Consider the following 23,239-nt stretch of genomic DNA (forward strand, 5'->3'; position numbering starts at 1 on the left):
GTACTGCCATTACTTGTGTCTTCATTTTGGATTTTGGGTAGACCCGATTGACAACTAAGGAACATTCTCACCACTGTGTGTACCTGTTTGGATACTCTTAAAATCTAAAGGAGAAGAAGAGAAATATTGCCGAAATGCAGGAGTATTTTCTTCACGTGTTAAGGTTGAATGCCCAAAACATTGCAAGGATAGCTTATTTTGCATTGTTTAGGTTAAGGAAACTTTGCGTGAACCTCAGTTGGATTTTAGACTTATACTCTTTGTCCCAACCAGTCCCATTTTCAGCCGTGTTCTCAGTGCGAAAAACTTCCCTTCGCCATGCCTTGGGGAACTTGCAGAAAGAATAGATTTCCTAGAGAGGGAAGATCCGGGCAGTCATTACAAAATAGCTCATGTCAACTGAAATGCCAAATTTTCCTAGCCTATAAAAGAAACCTGCCTTCTTAGACTATTTGAAAGGCCTCTACTAATGGCTAATGAGAAAACAGACCTTTGTCAGAAATGTTGGCAATTTTTCCAGGTGGTAATTCAAGGAGGAATTCACATACGTAGATGTGGTATCTAATCCCCCCCCCCCCCCCCTTTTGAACCCTGAAGTGTATAAAATCTGTTATTGGTCTTTCACTTGAATTTTACAATTTCCTCAACCTTGTTTCCTCGCATTAGTTTTGTCAACCTGGAGGATGGCAGCTGTCCAAAGAGAGGAAGCAACCTACGTTCTTCATGGTGGTTCTGACGGATATCGATTCCGAGCGGCATTATTGTTCGTGCCTAACCTTCTACGAGGCCGAGATCAACCTGCAGGTAATATTGAATATTAAAGGTTATGGTTAGGGTTAGCATTGTATATTTAGCAATATATTTCATCGAACCTTAACATTGAACAAAAGAAAGCAAACGACAAAATTGAAGAAAATATCATTACAATTTTACTAAATATAATGGAATGGCAGTATTTAGTAGACTATTATTAAAAGGGGGGATTTCTTTTGAAGACAGTGGAAGTTAAATAAGCGAAGTCTCACTTCAAATGTTATTTTCCAGATTTAGTGGAATCTTTAAAGTGTAATGAAAGTAATTTGGTAATTTCAGAAGAGGTAGTCTTGGCTGTTGGAGGCGTATCGTTAGCTCACAGCTGTGTTTGCCAGGAATTTTACTGCTACACTGAATATTTGAGAATGGGTTTCTCTCAAGGAAAGTTGAGTTTGAAAAGTTACTGATATTTAGCCTCTTAAAGATGTTCTTTAGTAGGTCCTTTACAATTTTCAAGTGGTGCAGCTTTGGCACATGGGTTCTTTAATTGTATCCTTTTAAAAAATGTTTATTTCTGTAATTTTTGAAAAACATATCAAGTTAAGAACTAGATATTTGAGTCGTCATTGGGTTTGGATTGCATCATATAATGCATACTATTAGTAGAAGCAGCATGGCTTAGTGGAAAGAGCGCAGGCTTGGGAGTCAGAGGACATGGGTTCTAATCCCGACTCTGCCACTTGTCTGCTGTGTGACCTTGGGCAAGCCACTTAACTTCTCTGGGCCTCAGTTACCTCAGTCTGTAAAATGGGGATTAAGACTGTGAGCCCCACGGGGGACAACCCAATTACCTTGTATCTACCCCAGCCCTTAGAACAGTGCGCAGCACATGGTAAGTACTTAAATACTGTAATTGTTATTACACATTTCATCATCTTAAATAGGAAGAAAGTAGGGACAAACATATCCGTAGTTGTACAGCTCTAGAAATATTATCAGTCATATCTATCGATCAGTAACATCTACTGAGCGCTTACTTTGTGCCCGGCATTGTACTATGCCCTTAGAAAAGTACAGTACAGCAGAGTTTGTAGACATGTTCCCTGCCCACAGAGTCTTTACAATCATATTATTTTTCTCATAGTAGTAATGTAGATAAAAGCTTGATATGTGTTTATTACTGGCAATATATGTGAATATTATACTTTGAAAAATATGCAATACTTAGCAAATAGTGTTCCAGTTGATTCAGAAATTAGAGATTATTACACATCCGCCAAGCTGGCTCTCTTCCTCCCTTCAAAGCCCTGCTGAGAGCTCACCTCCTCCAAGGGGTCTTCCCAGACTAAGCCCCCTTTTTCCTCTCCTGCTTCCCCTCCCCACAGCACCTGTATATAAGTTTGTACAGATTTATTACTCTGTTTATCTTGTACATATTTACTATTGTATTTATTTTGTTAATGATGTGCATATAGCTTTATTCCTTCTCTTCTTCTTCTTCTTCCTCTTCTTCTCCTCCTCCTCCCCCCTCCTCCTCCTCTTCCTCCTCCTCCTCTTCCTCCTCCTCCTCCTCTTCCTCCTCCTCCTCCTCTTCCTCCTCCTCCTCTTCCTCCTTCCTCTTCTTCTTTTGTTCCTCTATCCAATTGGACACAGGCCTTGTCCCACATGGGGCTCACAGTCTTAATCCCCATTTTACAGATGAGGAAGCCTTCTAGTCTGTGAGCCCGTTGTTGGGTAGGGACCGTCTCTATATGTTGCCGACTTGTACTTCCCAAGCACTTAGTCCAGTGCTCTGCACACAGTAAGTGCTCAATAAGTGCGATTGAATGAATGAATGAATGAAACCACAGCACAGAAAAGAGAAGTGACTAGCCTAAGGTCATCCAGCAGACAGTGGCAGAGTCAGGATTAGAACCCAGGTCTTCCTGATTCCCAGGCTCATGCTTTATCCAGTAGGCCACCCTGCCTTTTTAATTAGCTTATATCTACACCTGTGGGTAGTGCAGTGTCTCGCACATCGTAAGCACTTACCAGGTAACGTATGGATAAAAAATGAATTAATATGTCTGCCTGCTCTTGTCTGAGCACCAGGGTAGAGTGTGATTAGAGGATTTCTCCCCCTTCTAGACTGTGAGCCCACTGTTGGGTAGGGACCGTCTCTATGTGTTGCCAACTTGTACTTCCCAAGCGCTTAGTACAGTGCTCTGCACACAGTAAGCACTCAATAAATACGATTGATTGATTGAAATGCTCCAGTGTGAAAATGACTCTGTCTTTTTTTCCATCTCTAACCTGAGGGCATTAGCTACAGAACCAACCATAATTTGTGATTCTCCGTACTCATTATTTTTTGGAGAAACATATCACGTACAATAACTCTCCAATGGTACGTAACGTGTCGGATAGAAGGAAATAATAATAATAATTCTGGTATTTGTGAAGCGCTTATTATATGTGCCAGGCACTGAACTAACAGCTGGGGTGGATACAAGCAAACTGGGTTGGACACAATCCCTGTCCCACATGGGGCTCACAATCTCAATCCCGTTTTACAGATAAGGGAACTGAGGCACTGTGAAGTGACTTGCCCAAGGCCACACAGCAGACATGCGGCGGAGCGGGATTCAAACTCATGACCTTCTGAGTCCCAGGCCTGAGCTCTTTCCACTATGCCATGCTGCTCCTCTAAGATTGATTAAGATTGATATTAAACAGTAGCATTTATTCAGTACCTACATTATGCACAATCTCTGACCTCAAGGAGTTCCCAGTCTCACAGAGAGAAAGATACCAAAGTTATCCACAGATAGGAGGGAGAAGGAAAAGGGGATATTTGCATGTCAGTGCTTGAAGTAATGGCATCTGTAAGATATATTTATATGGTGAGGGACGCTGAGACTCATTAAGCGTTTAGGTGGCTCCAAAGTTCAACGTGGCAGTTGGAGGAATATAAATTGGGGAGGCAATAAATTGATTGGGGAAAAAAATCTTGATTTTTATATAGCACCTCATTCCCAGAGCACTTTCACATTATCACAGTCACATCTCTAGACTGTAAGCAGCGTGAGAGGCAGTGTGGCTTAGTGGAAAGAGCCCAGGCTGAGGAGTCAGAGGTTGTGGGTTCGAATCGCAGATCTGCCCCTTATCGGCTGTGTGACTTTGGGCAAGTCACTTAACTTCTCTGTGCCTCAGTTACCTTAATCTGTAAAATGGGGAGTAAGACTGTGAGCCCCACGCGGGACAACCTAATTACCTTGTATCTACCCCAGCTTTTAGAACAGTGCTTGGCACATAGTAAGCACTGAATAAATACCGTTATTTTTATTATTATTATTATTAAGCTCATGTGGGCAGGGAACGTCTTTTATTGTTGTATGCTACTCTCCCAAATTCTTAGTCCAGTGCTCTGCACACAGACAGCTCTCAGTAAATACGATCGAATGAATTATTTATTAGGAAATTTTTGTTACTTTGTCATTTTGGGAGAAGCAGCATAGCATTTTGGAAAGACCCCGGGCCTGAGCGTCAAGGGGTGGGGCATGTAATCCTCTCTCCGTCACTTGCCTGCTAGGTGACTACAGGCATGTGGCTTAACTTCCCTGGGCCTTAGTTTCCTCATCTGTAAAAAGAGGCATAAATACCTGTTCTTCCTTCCTCTTAGACCAAGAGCCCCATGTGGGATAGGGACTGTGTCCGACCCGATTACCACTCGTCTCCGCCCGCTCTTCGTTCAGTAGTTTGCACAGAGTAAACCCTTAATAAGCGTTATTATGACTGTCATCTTCGCACCATCCCTGTGAGGTAGGGAAAGGCAAGTATTATTGTGTCCATTTGGCAAAGGAGGAAACCGACGCCCTGGGAGGTGAATTATCTCTTCCCAAGGCCCTCGAAGGACCCCAGCGGACTTGGGACAGGAACTTGGGTCATCCAGTTCCTAGATCCCTGCTCTGCCAGTGCTCTGCCTCTAAACATTCTTCAAAGAGAAGAAGAATACTGGATTATTCATTGAGGGAGTGAATGGGCTGGTTTCAAATTCAGTAGTCTATTCTGCCATTTTTTTTCCTTTTCCTATTATGAAAACTGGACCCGGAACAGATGCCAAATCTTAACCCGAATACCTCTGAAAGAAAAAAATGTGTTTGGTGGGAAAAAGCTGTCATTCAGTCATTTCGTATTTTTAAAGTCAACTGAGAAATTGGGAAAACAACGAGTGATGCATAACCATTGTCCCGGCTCTGGAGTTTGTATTTGCTTACTACCAAATTTTTGTGATTGGCAAGGTAAAAAAAATGTGGACTGTCTACATTTAGTCATTTAAAATCATATATTTTTCTGGATTAAAGGACGTGGATATACTCTGAAATAGCATTTGTTCATCATCCTTAACATTTGACAGTGGCGACAGTATTTTCCCCACCAGATTTCATTTTTTTAATTTTTTTTTTCTGCCTGAAAAATTATTGGTACAGTAGTTTGTATTTTCCTCCAGCGTAACTTCCCTAATAATATGCATTTTTCAGGTGATCAAATCAAATTTTAAAAACATTTTCTGCTCTGCTCTATTGGACATATTTGAACATTACAAGCAAGATCTTGACCCACAACACACAATTCCTATTCATCTCCTAAATCATGCATATTTTTTGAAAGAACATGCACTCATTCCATGACTACGTTGTTTATAGCCCAACTTCCTGTTTCTTTATGAAACCCAAAGATAATAACTGAACGTGCCATGTTACATGGCAATTAAACAAGAATTCAACATACACACTTAAAGATTATCATGCTGAATCCTGAACTGTGTAACTAAGGAATATAGGTTTTGACCTCCCAGAACAGCAAGGAAACTTGGTTTGTTTAGCCAAAGAGTTGGTGAACCCGGGGTTCCAGGACCTTGAAATCCACTACTTGTTATGTGATATCGCTTCTCTTGGAAAATCATTTGAAATTTCATTGTCTTTTAACCCATTCTCCAGTTCAGTTCCCACTGAGGAAAGACTGAAATAGCAGTCTTTGTCCACAGCCTTCCACACGGTAATGTCTTCAAATCGACACGACGCTATTTCAAGTGACCTTGTGTAACTTTTTTTTTTTAAAGAAGACTTATAAATGAGAACATGGTCCAAGGAAATTCTTGTTCATTTCCCCAGATGATGAAACTTTAGTTTGACTGTGGAGGACCATCATGAGCTATGAAATGGCTTTACCTTTTTTTAAATAATATTTGTTAAGTACTTACTATGTAATAATAATAATAATGGTGGTATTTGTTAAGTGCTTACTATGTGTCAAGCACTGTTCTAAGGGCTGGGGTAGATACAAGGTAACCAGGTTGTCCCATGTGGGGCTCACAGCCTAAATCCCTATTTTACGGATGAGGTAACTGTGGCACAGAGAAGTTAAGTGACTTGCCCAAAGTCACACAGTTGAGAAGTGGCAGAGCCGGGATTAGAACCCACGACCTCCAAACTCCCCAGCTCGTGCTCTTTCCACTAAGCCACGCTGCACTGTACTAATCGCTGGGATGATATATGCCAATCAAGTCGAGCACATTGTTCAAAGTTTGTATATCCTAGTTTGTATGGATAATGAAGTAAGTCTGAATGTATTTATTTGAATATTAAAATGAAAACTGGTTTAGCGGAGGTCTATGTTTAGCCGTTGGCCTCCTGGTCAAAGATAGCATTAAGAGATAAATGGAGTTGATTGAGTTGTGGGTCAGCCAATCAAGAGTACCTCTTCATTCAGTTCATTCAGTCGTATTTATTGAGCGCTTAATGTGTGCAAAGGACTGTACTAAGCACTTGGGAGAGGGCAAAACAACACAAAAAAAGAGTACCTATTCATTCTTGAATTCGTTCGGTCGTATTTATTGAGCACTTAGTGTGTGCAAAGCACTGTACTAAGCTCTTGGGAGAGGACAATGTGAGCCCACTGTTGGGTAGGGACTGTCTCTCTATGTTGCCAATTTGTACTTCCCAAGCGCTTAGTACAATGCTGTGCACATAGTAAGCGCTCAATAAATATGATTGATGATGATGATGACAATGCAGCACAAACAAAGAGCACCTATTCATTCAATTCATTGTCGCATTTATTGAGCACTTAGTGTGTGCAAAGCACTGTACTGAACGCTTTGGAGAGGACAATACAACACAAAAAAGCATATCTTTTCATTGAATTCATTGTCATATTTATCGAATGCTTTAGTGTTTGCAAAACACTGTACTAAGCACTTGGGAGGGGACAGTACAACACAAAAACGGACACACTCCCTGCCCACAGTGAGCTTACAGTCTGTTCCAATCTATCCCTTCTTGTCACCGGGAATCCTGCCTCCTTGGGGCGGAGGTGAGGGAAGGGGGACAAGTTTAAAACTTCACTGATCCCAAAACCCCCCCTCAAAGTTTTCAACGACGGGCAGAGATCAAATGTCCATTAGAGTAAGGACTTTTTAGACTGTGAGCCCACTGTTGGGTAGGGACTGTCTCTGTGTGTTGCCAACTTGTACTTCCCAAACGCTTAGTGCAGTGCTCTGCACAAAGTAAGCGCTCAATAAATACGATTGATTGATTTAAACACTCACTTTGCCCTGAGTATCTTCCGCATCACGTGGGAGAGTTCGGTAGAGTTGGTAGACACGATCTCCGTCTGCCAAGAGTTCACAATATAGCAGGGAGACGCCACTAAAATAATTCACTAAAATAGACGCTACTAAAATAGAGGGAAGGAACAGAGGTTAAAAGATATGTAAATGGTGTTGGGGGTGGAAGGCGTGGGGTGAGCAACTAGGTTCTTAGGGGTAAGAACTGAAGAGCGTAGCGACTGAGTAAGGTGGGAAATAGAGTGGGGAGATGAGAGGTTAGTCAGGGAAGGCCTCCCGGAGGAGTCGTGATTTTAGTTGGACTTTGAAGATGGGGAGTGGTCAGTCGGATAGGAAGAGGGAATGAGTCCCAGGCCGGAGGGAGGGTGTGAGCATGATGTTGGCGGTGAGATAAATGAGAGTGAGTCACAGTGAATGGATCGGTTTTAGAGGAGTGTGAAGCTTGTGAGCTGGATTCTAGGGGGAAAGGAGCCAGGATAAGTAGTGGGGAGAGAACCCGATACACTGGGAAGCAGCATGAGCTAGCCCATGGAGTCCAAAGGACCCGAGTTCTAATTCCAGCTCTGCCACTTGTCTGCTGTGTGACCCTGGGCAAGTCATTTAACTTCTCTGTGCTCAGTTCCCTCATCGGCAAAATGGGGATTAGGACTGTGAGCCCCGTGTAGGACGTGGACTGTGTCCAACCTGATTACCTCGTATCTACCGCAGTGCTCGGTACCTAATTAGTACTTTACAAATACCATCCAAAAAGGGGGTCTTAGAGCCAAGAGACAGGCATTTGCACTTGACTCAGAGGTGGATGGCGTGGCTCAGTGGAAAGAGGCCGGGCTTGGGAGCCAGAGGTCACGGGTTCTAATCCTGGCCCCGCCACTTGCCAGCTTTGTGACTTGGGGCAAGTCACTTAACTTCTTTGTGCCTCAGTTACCTCATCTGTGAAATGGGGATTAAGACTGTGAGCCCCACGTGGGACAAACTGATCAACTTGTATTCGCCCCCAGCGCTTGGAACAGTGCTTCGCACATACTAAGCACTTAAAAATGCCATCATTATTATTATTAATAATAATAGTATTATTATTATCATTATTGGTAGTCCATATCTCCTACCACTGCCAGTTGTTAGACTGTAAACCTCCCCATATTTCTAATCAAAGAATCAATTAATTGCTCTTTACAATGCAAACCAAAAAGAAGGCCGATCACCAGGCTGTCTCTCTGTGTATAATTGAAATAGCAATCTGTCATTCTGTCCTGAAATTAGTTGATTTCACAAGATTTCTTGGAACTCCATTTAGGATAATTGATCTCTTTCAGTCACCCTGCTTTATTTTCTGGTAAGTCACTTGAAAATGACTTAAAGAACTTTATAAAGTGTGAAGAATTGCCTGTTTTATTGCCGTTTTGTCCAATTTCAAGGGTGCCAGGCAAGGACAGCCATATAGCTATGCATATAAAACTTGAAAAATGATGCATATCTTTTTTTATCTAATACCCTTGTAGATAAGACTAGGTCAGAGAGATAAAATGTACACATAAGGACACAGAAAGATCAAGCTACATTCCACTGTGGACTGGAATAGAGATGAGTGTTTTCAGGCGATAACATTTTGGCTGGCTGTTTATCACCCTGGGCTTTGAATAAATCAATCAGTCATTGGTATTTATTGAGGGCTTACTCTGTGCAGAGTACAGTACAGTAGAGTAGGTAGACATGGATCTGAGTTATTTAACAAACCGCCCTCTTGTTTGGGGCCTAGGATGTCAATTTAGAGTGGATGGATTAAGGAGTATATTATGATTTGAAAGTCATGCTAATCACATAACTCAGGTATGTGGTATACCAAGTTTATTTATGTATTTTGGTGGATACCAAGATTGAATACATACATACATTAACAGCTCACTTGGCACTGAAACCAAGGTTTCTGAAAACCTCGGAGCAGTGCGGATTTACCATTTGTGACAGTGTTAGGAACAAAATGAACAATTACTTGTTGAAGACTGAGTAAATTGAGGAAACAGTGTAAATCATTTATAGAAATAATAAATTATTAGGGAATTGCCAACAAATCACCTTCTCTTGGACTAAAGCTGTAATCCATCACCATCTGCAGTAAGTATTTTTGCCACAGAGCGCATTGTCTGAAAATGGAGAACTTGAATGTATCCCTGAACTTGGAAGATTCTACTCTCTTGGGGATGACTGATGACTTAGAACAGGCCTGCAAAATGAGTACCGGCATCTGTAATGCAAAGTGACGAAGAGGAGAAAGAATTTTGGGGAGTGTGTATTGATTTGTGAGTCGTGGGCCTTTTTTTTTTGTTGTTAATCACTCGTTGATTGCTCAATTTAGGTTCATTTAATTAAAAGAGTTAGTGCAGCGATATGGCCTAAGGCCTTTTGTTTTGTTGTGAAAGTAGGTTAAAAGTCATTTATTTGTAATGATGATTCACTTAGATGATGGTTAATATTTCTTCTAAGAATTCATCCTGATCTTCAGTAATAATGGAGGCTTTATGGAGTTTAGTCATTCTTTTGTCATTCTGAATGTGTGAATAAGTGGCTAAGAATATATGTCTTTTGAGTGCAAGCCAACTTGAAAATTATTGTCTGATGGTATTGTTTCTTGTTCATTCATTCATTTATTGGTATTTATTGAGTGCATACTGTGTGCAGAGCATTGTGCTAAGCGCTTGGAAAATACAGCAGTATTGTCTGCCTCTCAGCAATAGAGACAATCCCTGCCCACACTGGGCTTACATTGTAGAGGGGGATGGCAGACATCAAAACAAGTAAACAGACATCAATATAAATAAATAATTATAGATATATATCAAAACAAGTTCAGGCATCAATATATAAAATAGAATTATATGCATATATACGTAAGCTCTGTGGGGTGGGGGGGAGAGCAAAGAGACTGAGTCTAGGTGACACGGAAGGAAGGGGAGCTGAGGAAAAGAGGGACTTAGTCTAGCACTTGGATAATACTAGATGCTTAACAAATGTTTCAATAATTATCATTACAATCTAGCGAGGGAGACAAGACACTAAAAATGAAAGTAGCACACCCCTATTCTACCCATCTGTGGCTCAGTGGAAAGAGCCCGGGCTTTGGAGTCAGAGATCATGGGTTCAAATCCCGGCCCCGCCATTTGTACATATTTATTACTCTATTTATTTATTTATTTATTTTACTTGTACATATCTATTCTATTTATTTTATTTTGTTAGTATGTTTGGTTTTGTTCTCCATCTCCCCCTTTTTGACTGTGAGCCCACTGTTGGGTAGGGACCGTCTCTATATGTTGCCAACTTGTACTTCCCAAGCGCTTAGTACAGTGCTCTGCACACAGTAAGTGCTCAATAAATATGATTGATTGATTGATTTGTCAGCTGTGTGACTTTGGGCAAGTCACTTAACTTCTCTAGGCCTCAGGTACCTCATCTGTAAAATGGGGATTAAGACTGTGAGTACCCCATCGGGCAACCTGATCACCTTGTAACCTCCCCAGCGCTTAGAACAGTGCTTTGCACATAGTAAGCGCTTAATAAATGCCATTATCATAAACACTTAGTACAGTGCTCTGCACACAGTAAGCGCTCAATAAATACGATTGAATGAATGAATCCTCAAAGGAAGTCTTCCTTGACAATCTCTCATCTACCCACTGTTTTTCTTCCTAAAGGCACATGTACATATGTATATATGTTTGTACATATTTATTACTCTATTTATTTTACTTGTACATATCTATTCTATTTATTTTATTTTGTTGGGATGTTTGGTTTTGTTCTCTGTCTCCCCCTTTTAGACCGTGAGCCCACTGTTGGGTAGGGACTGTCTCTATATGTTGCCAACTTGTACTTCCCAAGCGCTTAGTCCAGTGCTTTGCACACAGTCAGCGCTCAATAAATACGATTGATTGATTGATCGTGGTCATATCGTTATATTCAGTTTTATCCCCTTATCTTTCATTGTATTTTAGTGTCTTTCTCCCCCGCTAGATTGTAATAATAATAATTGTGGTATTTGTTAAAGCGCCTACGATGTGTCAAGAGCTCAAGTTGATAGAATACAGCCAGGCCACACACACAGTCCGCGTCCCACACAGGGCCCACAGTCTAAGTAGGAGGAAGAACAGCTTTTTAACCTCTATTTTGCAGATGAGGAATCTGAGGCACAGAGAAGTTAAACACAGGAGGCAAGTAGCAATGCTGGAATTAGAACCCAGGTCTCCTAACTTCCAGCTCAGGGCTCTTTTCACTAAGCCACCCTACTTCCCAAGATCTTTGAGGGCAGTGACCATGTCTTCTAATTCCATTGCACCCTCCCAATCAGTTAGTACAGTGCTCTGCAGTAAGAGCAGGGTAATTAACCAATCAATCAATCAATCAATCGTATTTATTGAGCGCTTACTGTGTGCAGAGCACTGGACTAAGTGCTTGGGAAGTACAAGCTGACAACATATAGAGACAGTCCCTACCCAACAGTGGGCTCACAGTCTAGAACCAATGATCGATTGATTGATCGATTGTTCTGCGAGTTTCTTATTCTTTCCCTCTTTGCAATACAAAATTAGCATTAAAATCTCAAGTTAAAATAACGTCTTCAGATTTTATTACTCTCGTGGAGGTTCAGAATAATTCACGGTAATTAAAAACTTTGCAAATACCACGGATCACCCGAAAAATCAAACAAATGTATTTTGGAGCAAATTAAGCCAAAGTGGTCTCTGGAAGGCCAAATGACTCAACTTCGATTAGTTCATTTTGGACACATAATCAGGAGGACTATATGTGTATATGTATATATGTTTGTACATATCTATTACTCTATTTTACTTGTACATATCTATTCTATTTATTTTATTTTGTTAGTATGTTTGGTTTTGTTCTCTGTCTCCCCCTTTTAGACTGTGAGCCCACCGTTAGGTAGGGACCGTCTCTATATGCTGCCAACTTGTACTTCCCAAGCGCTTAGTACAGTGCTCTGCACACAGTAAGCACTCAGTAAATACGATTGATGATGATGATGATGATGATTTATTTATTTATTTATTCATTTTACTTGTACATATCTATTCTATTTTTTTTATTTTGTTAGTATGTTTGGTTTTGTTCTCTGTCTCCCCCTTTTAGACTGTGAGCCCACTGTTGGGTAGGGACTGTCTCTATATGTTGCCAACTTGTACTTCGCAAGCACTTAGTACAGTGCTCTGCACACAGTAAGCACTCAGTAAATACGATTGATGATGATGATGATGATTTATTTATTTATTTATTCATTTTACTTGTACATATCTATTCTATTTTTTTTATTTTGTTAGTATGTTTGGTTTTGTTCTCTGTCTCCCCCTTTTAGACTGTGAGCCCACTGTTGGGTAGGGACTGTCTCTATATGTTGCCAACTTGTACTTCGCAAGCACTTAGTACAGTGCTCTGCACACAGTAAGTGCTCAGTAAATACGATTGATTGATTGATTGAGGACCGATTCTCTGGAGAAGACACTAATGCTAGGAAAAGTCCAGGGAAAACGCGGAAGAGGCAGAACAGCAGCTAGGTGGATAGAAATCATAACAACCATAACGGAAGAATCGTTAGCAAGATTACGGATTATGGCAGGAGACAGTACGTTCTGGAGAAAATATATCCATAGAGTCGCTATCAATTGGAAACGACTCGATGGCACGTGATAAGAAGAAACTTTGACCAGTTGATATAGCATATCATTGTAGTTTCCAATTTTTTAAAAAAAATTAAGGCTGTGTCTCAATTGGAAATGTGGGGCCTAAGAAGTAGTCAACTGCGGTAGCATATTTCTTGTTATTGTTGTTTTCACCAATATGCACCCATTTCTATAAGGCAAAGTTTGCATTCTCGCCCAAACTCCCATGAGCTGTAATACTCACTCCCAGCACATATAGAGCAAGAGCCTGGCAGCCAGGAAGTCATAGATTTTAATCCTGAATCCACCACTTGTCTGATGTGTGACCTTGGGCAAGTCACTTCACTCTTCTGGGCCTCAGTTACCTCATCTGGAAAATGGGGATTCAGACTGTGAGCCCCACGTGGGACAGGGATTGTGTCCAACCTGATTGGCTCCCCCAGTGCTTAGGACAGTACCTGCCACATAGTAAGCACTTAACAAATGCTATTATTATTATTACTATGTGGCACACTGAATGACAGTGGGCTCCCTTTGTTGGAAGAGCATTCCATAATTCCTACATGCATTCTTGGCTTAGTAATAAATAATAAATAATGATGGCATTTATTAAGCCATCATTGCCTGGACACATAATCAGGAGGATGTATATATATGTATATATGTTTGTACATATTTATTACTCAATTTATTTATTTATTTGACTTGTACATATCTATTCTATTTATTTCATTTTGTTAGTATGTTTGGTTTTGTTCTCTGTCTCCCCCTTTTAGACTGTGAGCCCAATGTTGGGTAGGGACTGTCTCTATATGTTGCCAATTTGTACTTCCCAATCGCTTAGTACAGTGCTCTGCACATAGTAAGCGCTCAATAAATACGATTGATGATTAAGCGCTTGCTATGTGCAAAGCACCATTCTAAGCACTGGGGAGGTTACAAGGTGATCAGGTTGTCCCACAGGGGGCTCACAGTCTTAATCCCCATTTTACAGATGAGGTAACTGAGGCCCAGAGAAGTGAAGTGACTTGCCCAAAGTCACACAGCTGACAATCAGCAGAGCCGGGATTTGAACACATGACCTCTGACTCCAAAGTCCACCATCTTTCCACTGAGCCACGCTGCTTCTCTAACCTTGGGCAAGTCACTTAACTTCTGTGCCTCAGTAACCCCATCTGTAAAATAGGGATTAAGACGGTGAGCCCACTGTGGGACAGGAATGATGTCTAACCCGATTACCGTAGTGCTTAGTCCAGCGTCTGGCACATAGTAAGTGCTTAACAAATACCATAAAAAATGACCCTTGCGTTGCAGTCTCATTCTTCCCATGTTGGTATGAAGTTAGGGGTAGGGACTGTCTCTATATGTTGCCAGCTTGTACTTCCCAAGCGCTTAGTACAGTGCTCTGCACACAGTAAGTGCTCAATAAATACGATTGATTGATTGATTGATTGTTGATAGGCTCTCTTTAGGCATCGTAATGAAATAATTCCTCAAGGAGCTGAAAATCTAAGGTAACGCCTGTTGCTGAATGTCAAGAAAAGTAGACATTTCACAACATTTAGATGGGAAGGATGAATAGCTCAGAAAGTGCTCAACAGAATTCCAAAGCTATACTTCATTTTCAAATTCATAGATTACTGTAGGTAAGTGAGAACAATATAAATAAGCAAATTAAATGAGAAACAAGGGCCGTTTAATAATGAAGTAAAGGCTAGTGACGTTAAGTACTCGTATGAAGCTTTTCTGGTTCATTCATTCAGTCGTATTTATTGAGCACTTACTGTGTGCAGAGCACTGTACTAAACGCTTGGGAAGTACAAGTTGGCAACATAACTTGGTTGCAATAAATGATCATCATCATCAATCGTATTTATTGAGCGCTTACTGTGTGCGGAGCACTGTACTAAGTGCTTGGGAAGTACAAGTTGGCAACATAACTTGGTTGCAATAAATGATCATCATCATCAATCGTATTTATTGAGCGCTTACTGTGTGCAGAGCACTGTACTCAGTGCTTGGGAAGTACAGGTTGGCAACATATAGAGACGGTCCCTACCCAACAGTGGGCTCACAGTCTAAATAAATGATGATGGCATTTATTAAGCACTTACCATATGCAAAGCACTGTAGCCAGAAGGAGAGCTTTTCTAAGACGATACTTGTCCAGGGGAATGGACTGACCACAAAACTATCTCCTCTGCAAAAAGGGACACATATTGGGGGGCTTTCTTATGTGAGGAAGGGAGCTCCCCCTGTAATAGTGGAAAACAAAATCTGGCAACATTGCTAACCTAAGAAGCTAACAAGCGCTTAGTGCAGTGCTCAGCACACAGTAAGCGCTCAATAAATACGATTGATTGATTAACCCCTTTTCACTCGGCACCAAGTCAAGGCTCTTTTATCCGCCTCTAGAGACTCATCAATCATCAATCGTATTTATTGAGCGCTTACTGTGTGCAGAGCACTGTACTAAGCACTTGGGAAGTACAAGTTGGCAACATATAGAGACGGTCCCTATAGAGAATGTGCCAGATTAGTTCTATTGCTTGATTTCAAAAGGCAAGAAGTCTTTCTTTGTAATTGTTATTTTCCCCCTCAATATCTGTAATTGGAACTACTGCCGGTACTCCATCTGACAACTTTCCAAAAAGAAATGATTTGTGAACTTGCTGAGCGATAGATGAAATGCCAAGTGGGGGGCTAACAGCCACGCTTTAATAATAATAATAATAATGATAATGGTATTTATTAAGCACTTACTATGTGCAAAGCACTGTTCTAAGCGCTGGAGAGATTACAAGGTGATCAGGTTGTCCCACGGGGGGCTCACGGTCTTAATCCCCATTTTACAGATGAGGGAACTGAGGCACAGAGAAGTTAAGTGACTTGCCCAAAGTCACACAGCTGACAATTGGCAGAGCTGGGATTTGAACCCATGAACCCATGACCTCTGACTCCAAATCCCAAGCTATTCCCACTGAGCTTTGGCTCACAGCCCACACTGGCAAAGCTAACTGGTGTTCAGTAACACCGGGGCAGCTATTGTGCAGCTTTCAAGGGGCCGGAGAATTGCAGAGAAACATTAAAAATGATCAGAACTTTTCAAGACTATTATTTGAGTTAAAAGATAAGTGAAGTAGAAGAGGCCGCCACTAATGCTACTGCAATTTGCTAACAGTAATAAGATTAATAATGGTATTTGTTAGGCAGTTATAATCGTTCATTCATTCAGTCGTATTTATTGAGCAGCGTGGCTCAGTGGAAATAGCACAGGCTTTGGAGTCAGAGGTCATGGGTTCAAATCCCAGCTCCTCCAATTGTCAGCTGTGGGACTTTGGGCAAGTCACTTAACTTCTCTGTGCCTCAGATACCTCATCTGTAAAATGGGGATTAAGACTGTGAGCCCCACGTGGGACAACCTGATCACCTTGTAACCTCCCCAGTGCTTAGAACAGTGCCTTGCACATAGTAAGCGCTCAATAAATGCCATTATTATTATTATTATTATTATTATTGAGTGCTTACCGTGTGCAGAGCACTGTACTAAGCGCTTGGGAAGTACAAATTGGCAACATATAGAGACGGTCCCTACCCAACAGTGGCTCACAGTCTAGAAGACTAACCCTATAATAATAATGATATAATACGATGGCATTTATTAAGTGCTTACTATGTGCAAAGCACTGTACTAAGTGCTGGGGAGGTTACAAGTTGATCAGGTTGTCCCATGAGCGGGGCTTACAGTCTTAATCCCCATTTTACAGATGCGGTAGCTGAGGCCCAGAGAAGTGAAGTGACTTGCCCAAAGTCACACAGCTGAATAATAATAATAATAATAATAATAATGGCATTTATTAAGCACTTACTATGTGCAAAGCACTGTTCTAAGCACTGGGGAGGTTACAAGGTGATCAGGTTGCCCCACGGGGGGCCCACAGTGTTAATCCCCATTTTACAGATGAGGGAACTGAGGCCCAGGGAAGTCAAGTGACTTGCCCAAAGTCACCCAGCTGACGGAGCCGGGATTTGAACCCATGACCTCTGACTCCAAAGCCCGGGCTCTTTCCACTGAGCCACGCTGCTTCTCTACACGCAAGACACTGTTCCTAAGCACTAAGGCAGATGCAAGGTAATCAGGTTGGACCCCATCCCTGCCCCACAGAGGGCTCACAGTCTCAATCCCCATTTTACAGATGAAGTAACTGAGGCCCAGAGAAGGGAAGTGATTTATCCAAGGTCACACGGCAGACAAGCGGCGGCGATGCATATGGACCAGCTGCAGTCTCTCAGTGCTTTGGCCTCCCCACAACCTCTGTATCGGCCTCCGATTCTCCTTTCCAGCATGGCCTGGGTAGAGCAGGGGCCTGGATGCCCGAAGGTCACGGCTTCTTATCCCGGCTCCGCCACTTGTCGGCTGTGTGACCTCGGGCAAGTCACTTCACTCTCTGGGCCTCAGTTTCCTCATCTGGGAAATGGGGATCGAGACCGTGAGCCCCACGGGGGACGGGGACTGTGTCCAACCCCATCTGCTTGCAACCACCCCGGCGCTAATTACAGTGGCTGACGCATAGGAAGTCCCTGTACAAGTGCCATTAAATAGTATTCATTGGCCACATGTTGGGAAATTTACTGGCGCTCTGGCTTCAGAATATCATTAGCAGTCACTTGGTCTTGGGCAAAGTCACTTCGCTTCTCTGTGCCTCAGTTTCCCTATCTGTTCAATGGGGATTAAGACTGTCAGCCTTATGTGGGACAAGGACTATATCCAGCCCGATTATTTTGTATGTACTCCAGTGTTTAGTACAGTGCCTGACACATAGTAAATGCTTGACAAATACCTTAAAAAAAAAATCAGGCTACAGTCAACCTTTGAATTAAGCAAAAACTCCTCACTCTCATCTTCCAGGCTGTCCATCACCTCGCCCCCTCCTACCTCACCTCCCTTCTCTCCTTCTCCAGCCCAGCCCGCACCCTCCGCTCCTCTGCCGCTAATCTCCTCACCGTACCTCGTTCTCGCCTGTCCCGCCATCGACCCCCAGCCCACGTCATCCCCCTGGCCTGGAATGGCCTCCCTCTGCCCCTCCGCCAAGCTAGCTCTCTTCCTCCCTTCAAAGTCCTACTGAGAGCTCACCTCCTCCAGGAGGCCTTCCCACACTGAGCCCCCTTTTTCCTCTCCTCCCCATCGCCCCCCCTCTGCCCTTCCCCTTCCCCTCCCCATAGCACTTGTGTATATTTGTACATATTTATTACTCTATTTTTTTAATGATGTGTATATAGCTATAATTCTATTTATTCTGTTGGTATCAACACCTATTTGTTTTGTTTTTTCTTGTCTGTCTTCCCCTTCTAGACTGTGAGCCCAATGTTGGGTTGGGACCGTCTCTATGTGTTGCCAACTTGCACTTCCCAAGCGCTGCACACAGTCAGCGCTCAATAAATACGATTGAATGAATGAATGAACGTTGCCAATTTGTACTTCCCAAGCGCTTAGTACAGTGCCCTGCTCAATAAATACGATTGAACAAATGAATGAACTTGCTGTTCAGCCCACTGTTGGGTAGGGACTGTCTCTATGTGCTGCCAATTTGTACTTCCCAAGCGCTTAGTACAGTGCTCTGCACATAGTAAGCGCTCAATAAATACGATTGATTGATTGATTGATTGATTCACTCTCTGGAGACTTGAGCCCCTCTGGTCTCTATATGTTGCCAACTTGTACTTCCCAAGTGCTTAGTACACTGCTCTGCACACAGTAAGCGCTCAGTAAATACAATTGATTGATTGGTGATATCCCTTTTCTGGCATCCATAGAAGCTGAGTTATTTTTGCTAGTATTAATACAATGCTAGGTGCTCAGTTCTTTACTTAATATTGAAGTAACCTCTTTTTATCACAAGAAAGAAGAGGAGCTAAAAAGTAGTAACTCCTTTCATAGGCAGATTATAAAATAATAGCCATTGTATGTTAATAAACATAGATATCCCCTCCATTTTATGCCATCTGATTTAATTTTTTTGGTGGGCATGTGGAATCAAGCAATATACAAGGAAAAGAATGTAGAGTGCTTTTGTTCATCCACGTTTTTGCAAAAGAAAATAGTGTCCCAAGTCATTTTAGAAATCCACACTGGGATTGTTTAAAGGAGGATAAAAAATCAGAGTTCCCTCAGTGAATGATTTACATGGTAGTTGCACACAATGGATTTTGAAGTTAGACCTGAAATTACAAAGAATTCTGTTGTTGACTTATTTTAATGGAATATCCCCATTAAACCATTTCTTTTTTGGATTTAGGGAAATCAGAATGACATTTTTTCAAAATGTTTATGACTGCGTGTAGTCAGCGTGGCTCAGTGGAAAGAGCATGGGCTTTGGAGTCAGAGGTCATGGGTTCAAATCCCGGCGCCGCCGATTGTCAGCTGTGTGACTTTGGGCAAGTCACTTCACTTCTCTGTGCCTCAGTTGCCTCATCTGTAAAATGGGGATTAAGGCTGTGAGCCCCACATGGGACGGCCTGATTACCTTGTATCTGTCCCAGTGATTAGAACAATGCTTGGCACGTAGTAAGCGCTTAATAAATGCCATCATTATTATTATTATTACCTTCTAAAATATGGTAGCACCTTCAAATTGTATAAAAAATGCATCTAGCATTAAGGTTCTTTGCTGCCTGTAAGTCTTGCGAATGAAGGAGCTTCTTGTCAGGAATGATGGATGAGGCTGGGACCAAGGCCCTCCCCGGAGGATATATTTTTTTTTAATGGTATTTGTTAAACACTTACTATGTGCCAGGCACTGTAATAAGCATTGGGGTAGATACAAGTTAATCAGATTGGACCCATTCCCTATCCCACATAGAAAAACACATTCTTATCTCTGCAGTGGGAGAAAATCTTCAGTCAAGACTTTTAAGTTATTTTAGTTAATGCCATGGCTTATTAAATACACTTCAAATCCCAGGTTAGAATTTTGTGGTTAAATTATTGTTATTTCTAGGGAAATAACCCTTTCCTGAATTGCAGTGCGTAAATGCCTCCATCCTGGTTTGTTTGGGCTTTATTATGGTGTTCATTAAGTGCTTTGCACATAGTAAGCGCTTAATTAATGCCATCATTATTACTGTTACTTAACACATGTTACTTAGCAGTTGTGGCTCAGTGGAAAGAGCACGGGCTTTGGAGTCGGAGGTCATGGGTTCAAATCCCGGCTCCGCCATCTGTCAGCTGTGTGACTTTGGTCAAGTCACTTAACTTCTCTGGGCCTCAGTTCCCTCATCTGTAAAATGGGGATTAAAATTGTGAGCTCCACATGGGACAGCCTGATCACTTTGTATCCTCCCCAGCGCTTAGAACAGTGCTTTGCACATAGTAAGCGCTTAACAAATACCAAAATTATTATTATTATGGGGATTAAGACTGTGAGCCCCCCGTGGGACAACCTGATCACCTTGTAACCTCCCCAGCGCTTAGAACAGTGCTTTGCACATAGTAAGCGCTTCATAAATGCCATCATCATCATTATTATTATTATTACTATGTTCCAGGCACCGTACTAAGTGCTGGGGTAGAGTCACGGCAAGTGCTTAGTACAGTGCTCTGCAAACAGTAAGCGCTCAATAAATACGATTGAGTGAATCCCACCCCTGTCGATCACTAGCAGCGTGGCTTTAGTGGCAAGTCCTTCCCCTCCCCACCGCCCCTGTATATATGTTTGTACAGATTTATTACTCTATTTCTTTTACTTGTACGTATTTACTATTCTGTTTATTTTATTTTGTTAATATGTGTTGATTTGTTGTCTGGCTCCCCCTTCTAGACTGTGAGCCCGCTATTGGGTAGGGACCTTCTCTATATGTTACCAACTTGTACTTCCCAAGCGCTTAGTCCAGTGCTCTGCCCACAGTAAACGCTCAATAAATACGATTGAATGAATGAATGAATGAATGAATGAATGATATCAGGTCCGTGTCCAACATCATCATCATCATCATCATCAATCGTATTTATTGAGCACTTACTGTGTGCAGAGCACTGTACTAAGCACTTGGGAAGTACAAATTGGCAACACATTGAGACAGTCCCTACCCAACATGGGGCTCACAGTCTCAATACTCATTTTACAGGTGAGATAACTCAGGCCCAGAGAAGTGAAGTGACTTGCTCAATGTCACACAGCAGACACGTGGTGGAGCCGGGATTAGGACCCTGGTCCTTCTGACTCCCAGGGCTGTGCTGAATCCACTAGGCCCCGCTACTTCTCAGAGGATTTGATACTAGACGCTGAGGATTTGCCCAGCGATATTTGCGCTCGCTGGGGAGGGGGCACACTGCCAAGTGAATGTGCGCTGAATCAATCAATCAATCAATCATATTTATTGAGCGCTTACTGTGTGCAGAGCACTGTACTAAGCGCTTGGGAAGTCCAAGTTGGCAACATATAGAGACAGTCCCTACCCAACAGTGGGCTCACAGTCTAAAAGGGGGAGACAGAGAACAAAACCAAACATACTAACAAAATAAAATAAATAGAATAGATATGTACAAGTAAAATAAATAAATAAATAGAGTAATAAATATGTACAAACATATATACATATATACAGGTGCTGTGGGGAAGGGAAGGAGGTAAGATGGGGGCTGAAAAGCAGCCTGGCTTCTAGACTGTGAGCCCCCTCACAGTTGGGTAGGGACTGTCTCTATCTGTTGCCAGCTTGGACTTTCCAAGCGCTTAGTACAGTGCTCTGCACACAGTAAGCGCTCGATAAATACGATTGAAAGAATGAAGGAATGAATGAAAGAGCACGTGCCTGGGAGTCAGGAGGACTTGGGTTCTAATCCCGGCTCCACCACGTGTCTGCTGTGTGACCTTGAGCAAGTCACTTCACTTCCCTGGGCCTGAGTTATCTCACCTGTAAAATGGGGATTGAGACTGTGAGCCCCATGGGGGACATGGACTGTGTCCAACCTGATATCATGACTCTACCCCAGCACTTAGTACAGTGCCTGGAACATAGTAATAATAGTAATAATGATGGCATTTATTAAGCGCTTACTATGTGCAAAGCACTGTTCTAAGCGCTGGGGAGATTACAAGGTGATCAGGTTGTCCCACGGTGGGGCTCACAGTCTTAATCCCCATAATAATAATAATAATAATTTTGGTATTTGTTAAGCGTTTTTGTATTATTAAATTTTGTAATAATTTTGGTATTTGTTAAGGTATTTGTAAGGCTCTAATGACCTTGGGGAAGTCACCTCACTCTGGGCCTCCAATGGGGACTCAGTACCTGTTCTCCCTCCTGTTAAGGCTGTGAGCCTCATGTGAGACCGGATTGCTTGGCACATGTAGGTGCTTAACAAACACCACAATCATTATTATCATTAATAATAATAATGATGATGGCATTTATTAAGCGCTTACTATGTGCAAAGCACTGTTCTAAGCACTGGGGAGCTTACAAGGTGATCAGGTTGTCCCACGGGGGGCTCACAGTCTTCATCCCCACAATAATAATAATAATAATAATAATAATAGTAATTTTGGTATTTGTTAAGCGTTTTTGTATTATTAAATTTTGTAATAATTTTGGTATTTGTTAAGGTATTTGTAAGGCTCTAATGACCTTGGGGAAGTCACCTCACTCTGGGCCTCCGTTCCCTCAGGTGCACAATGGGGACTCAGTACCTGTTCTCCCTCCTGTTAAGGCTGTGAGCCTCATGTGAGACCGGATTGCTTGGCACATGTAGGTGCTTAACAAACACCACAATCATTATTATCATGAATAATAATGATGATGATGGCATTTATTAAGCGCTTACTATGTGCAAAGCACTGTTCTAAGCACTGGGGATGTTACAAGGTGATCAGGTTGTCCCACGGGGGGCTCACAGTCTTAATCCCCATAATAATAATAGTAATTTTGGTATTTGTTAAGCGTTTTTGTATTATTAAATTTTGTAATAATTTTGGTATTTGTTAAGGTATTTGTAAGGCTCTAATGACCTTGGGGAAGTCACCTGACTCTGGGCCTCCATTCCCTCAGGTGCACAATGGGGAGTCACTACCTGTTCTCCTTCCTGTTAAGGCTGTGAGCCTCATGTGAGACCGGATTGCTTGGCACATGTAGGTGCTTAACAAACACCACAATCATTATTATCATTAATAATAATAATGATGATGGCATTTATTAAGTGCTTACTATGTGCAAA

General features: G+C 42.0%; 1 protein-coding gene across 4 annotated transcripts in view; it reads left to right on the forward strand.

Annotated features, from left to right (window-relative positions):
* Positions 1–23,239, forward strand: part of SBF2 (SET binding factor 2) — a 586,574-nt gene that overhangs the window by 302,750 nt on the left and 260,585 nt on the right. For all 4 annotated transcript variants that reach the window (XM_038765198.1, XM_038765199.1, XM_038765200.1 and 1 more), the window contains exon 3: positions 667–804. In XM_038765198.1, coding sequence (XP_038621126.1) covers positions 667–804 — 138 coding nt within the window. The remainder of the gene's footprint in view (positions 1–666; positions 805–23,239) is intronic.

This window comes from Tachyglossus aculeatus, chromosome 22 (genome assembly GCF_015852505.1).
Source record: "Tachyglossus aculeatus isolate mTacAcu1 chromosome 22, mTacAcu1.pri, whole genome shotgun sequence".
In the NCBI taxonomy this organism is placed as follows: domain Eukaryota; kingdom Metazoa; phylum Chordata; class Mammalia; order Monotremata; family Tachyglossidae; genus Tachyglossus; species Tachyglossus aculeatus.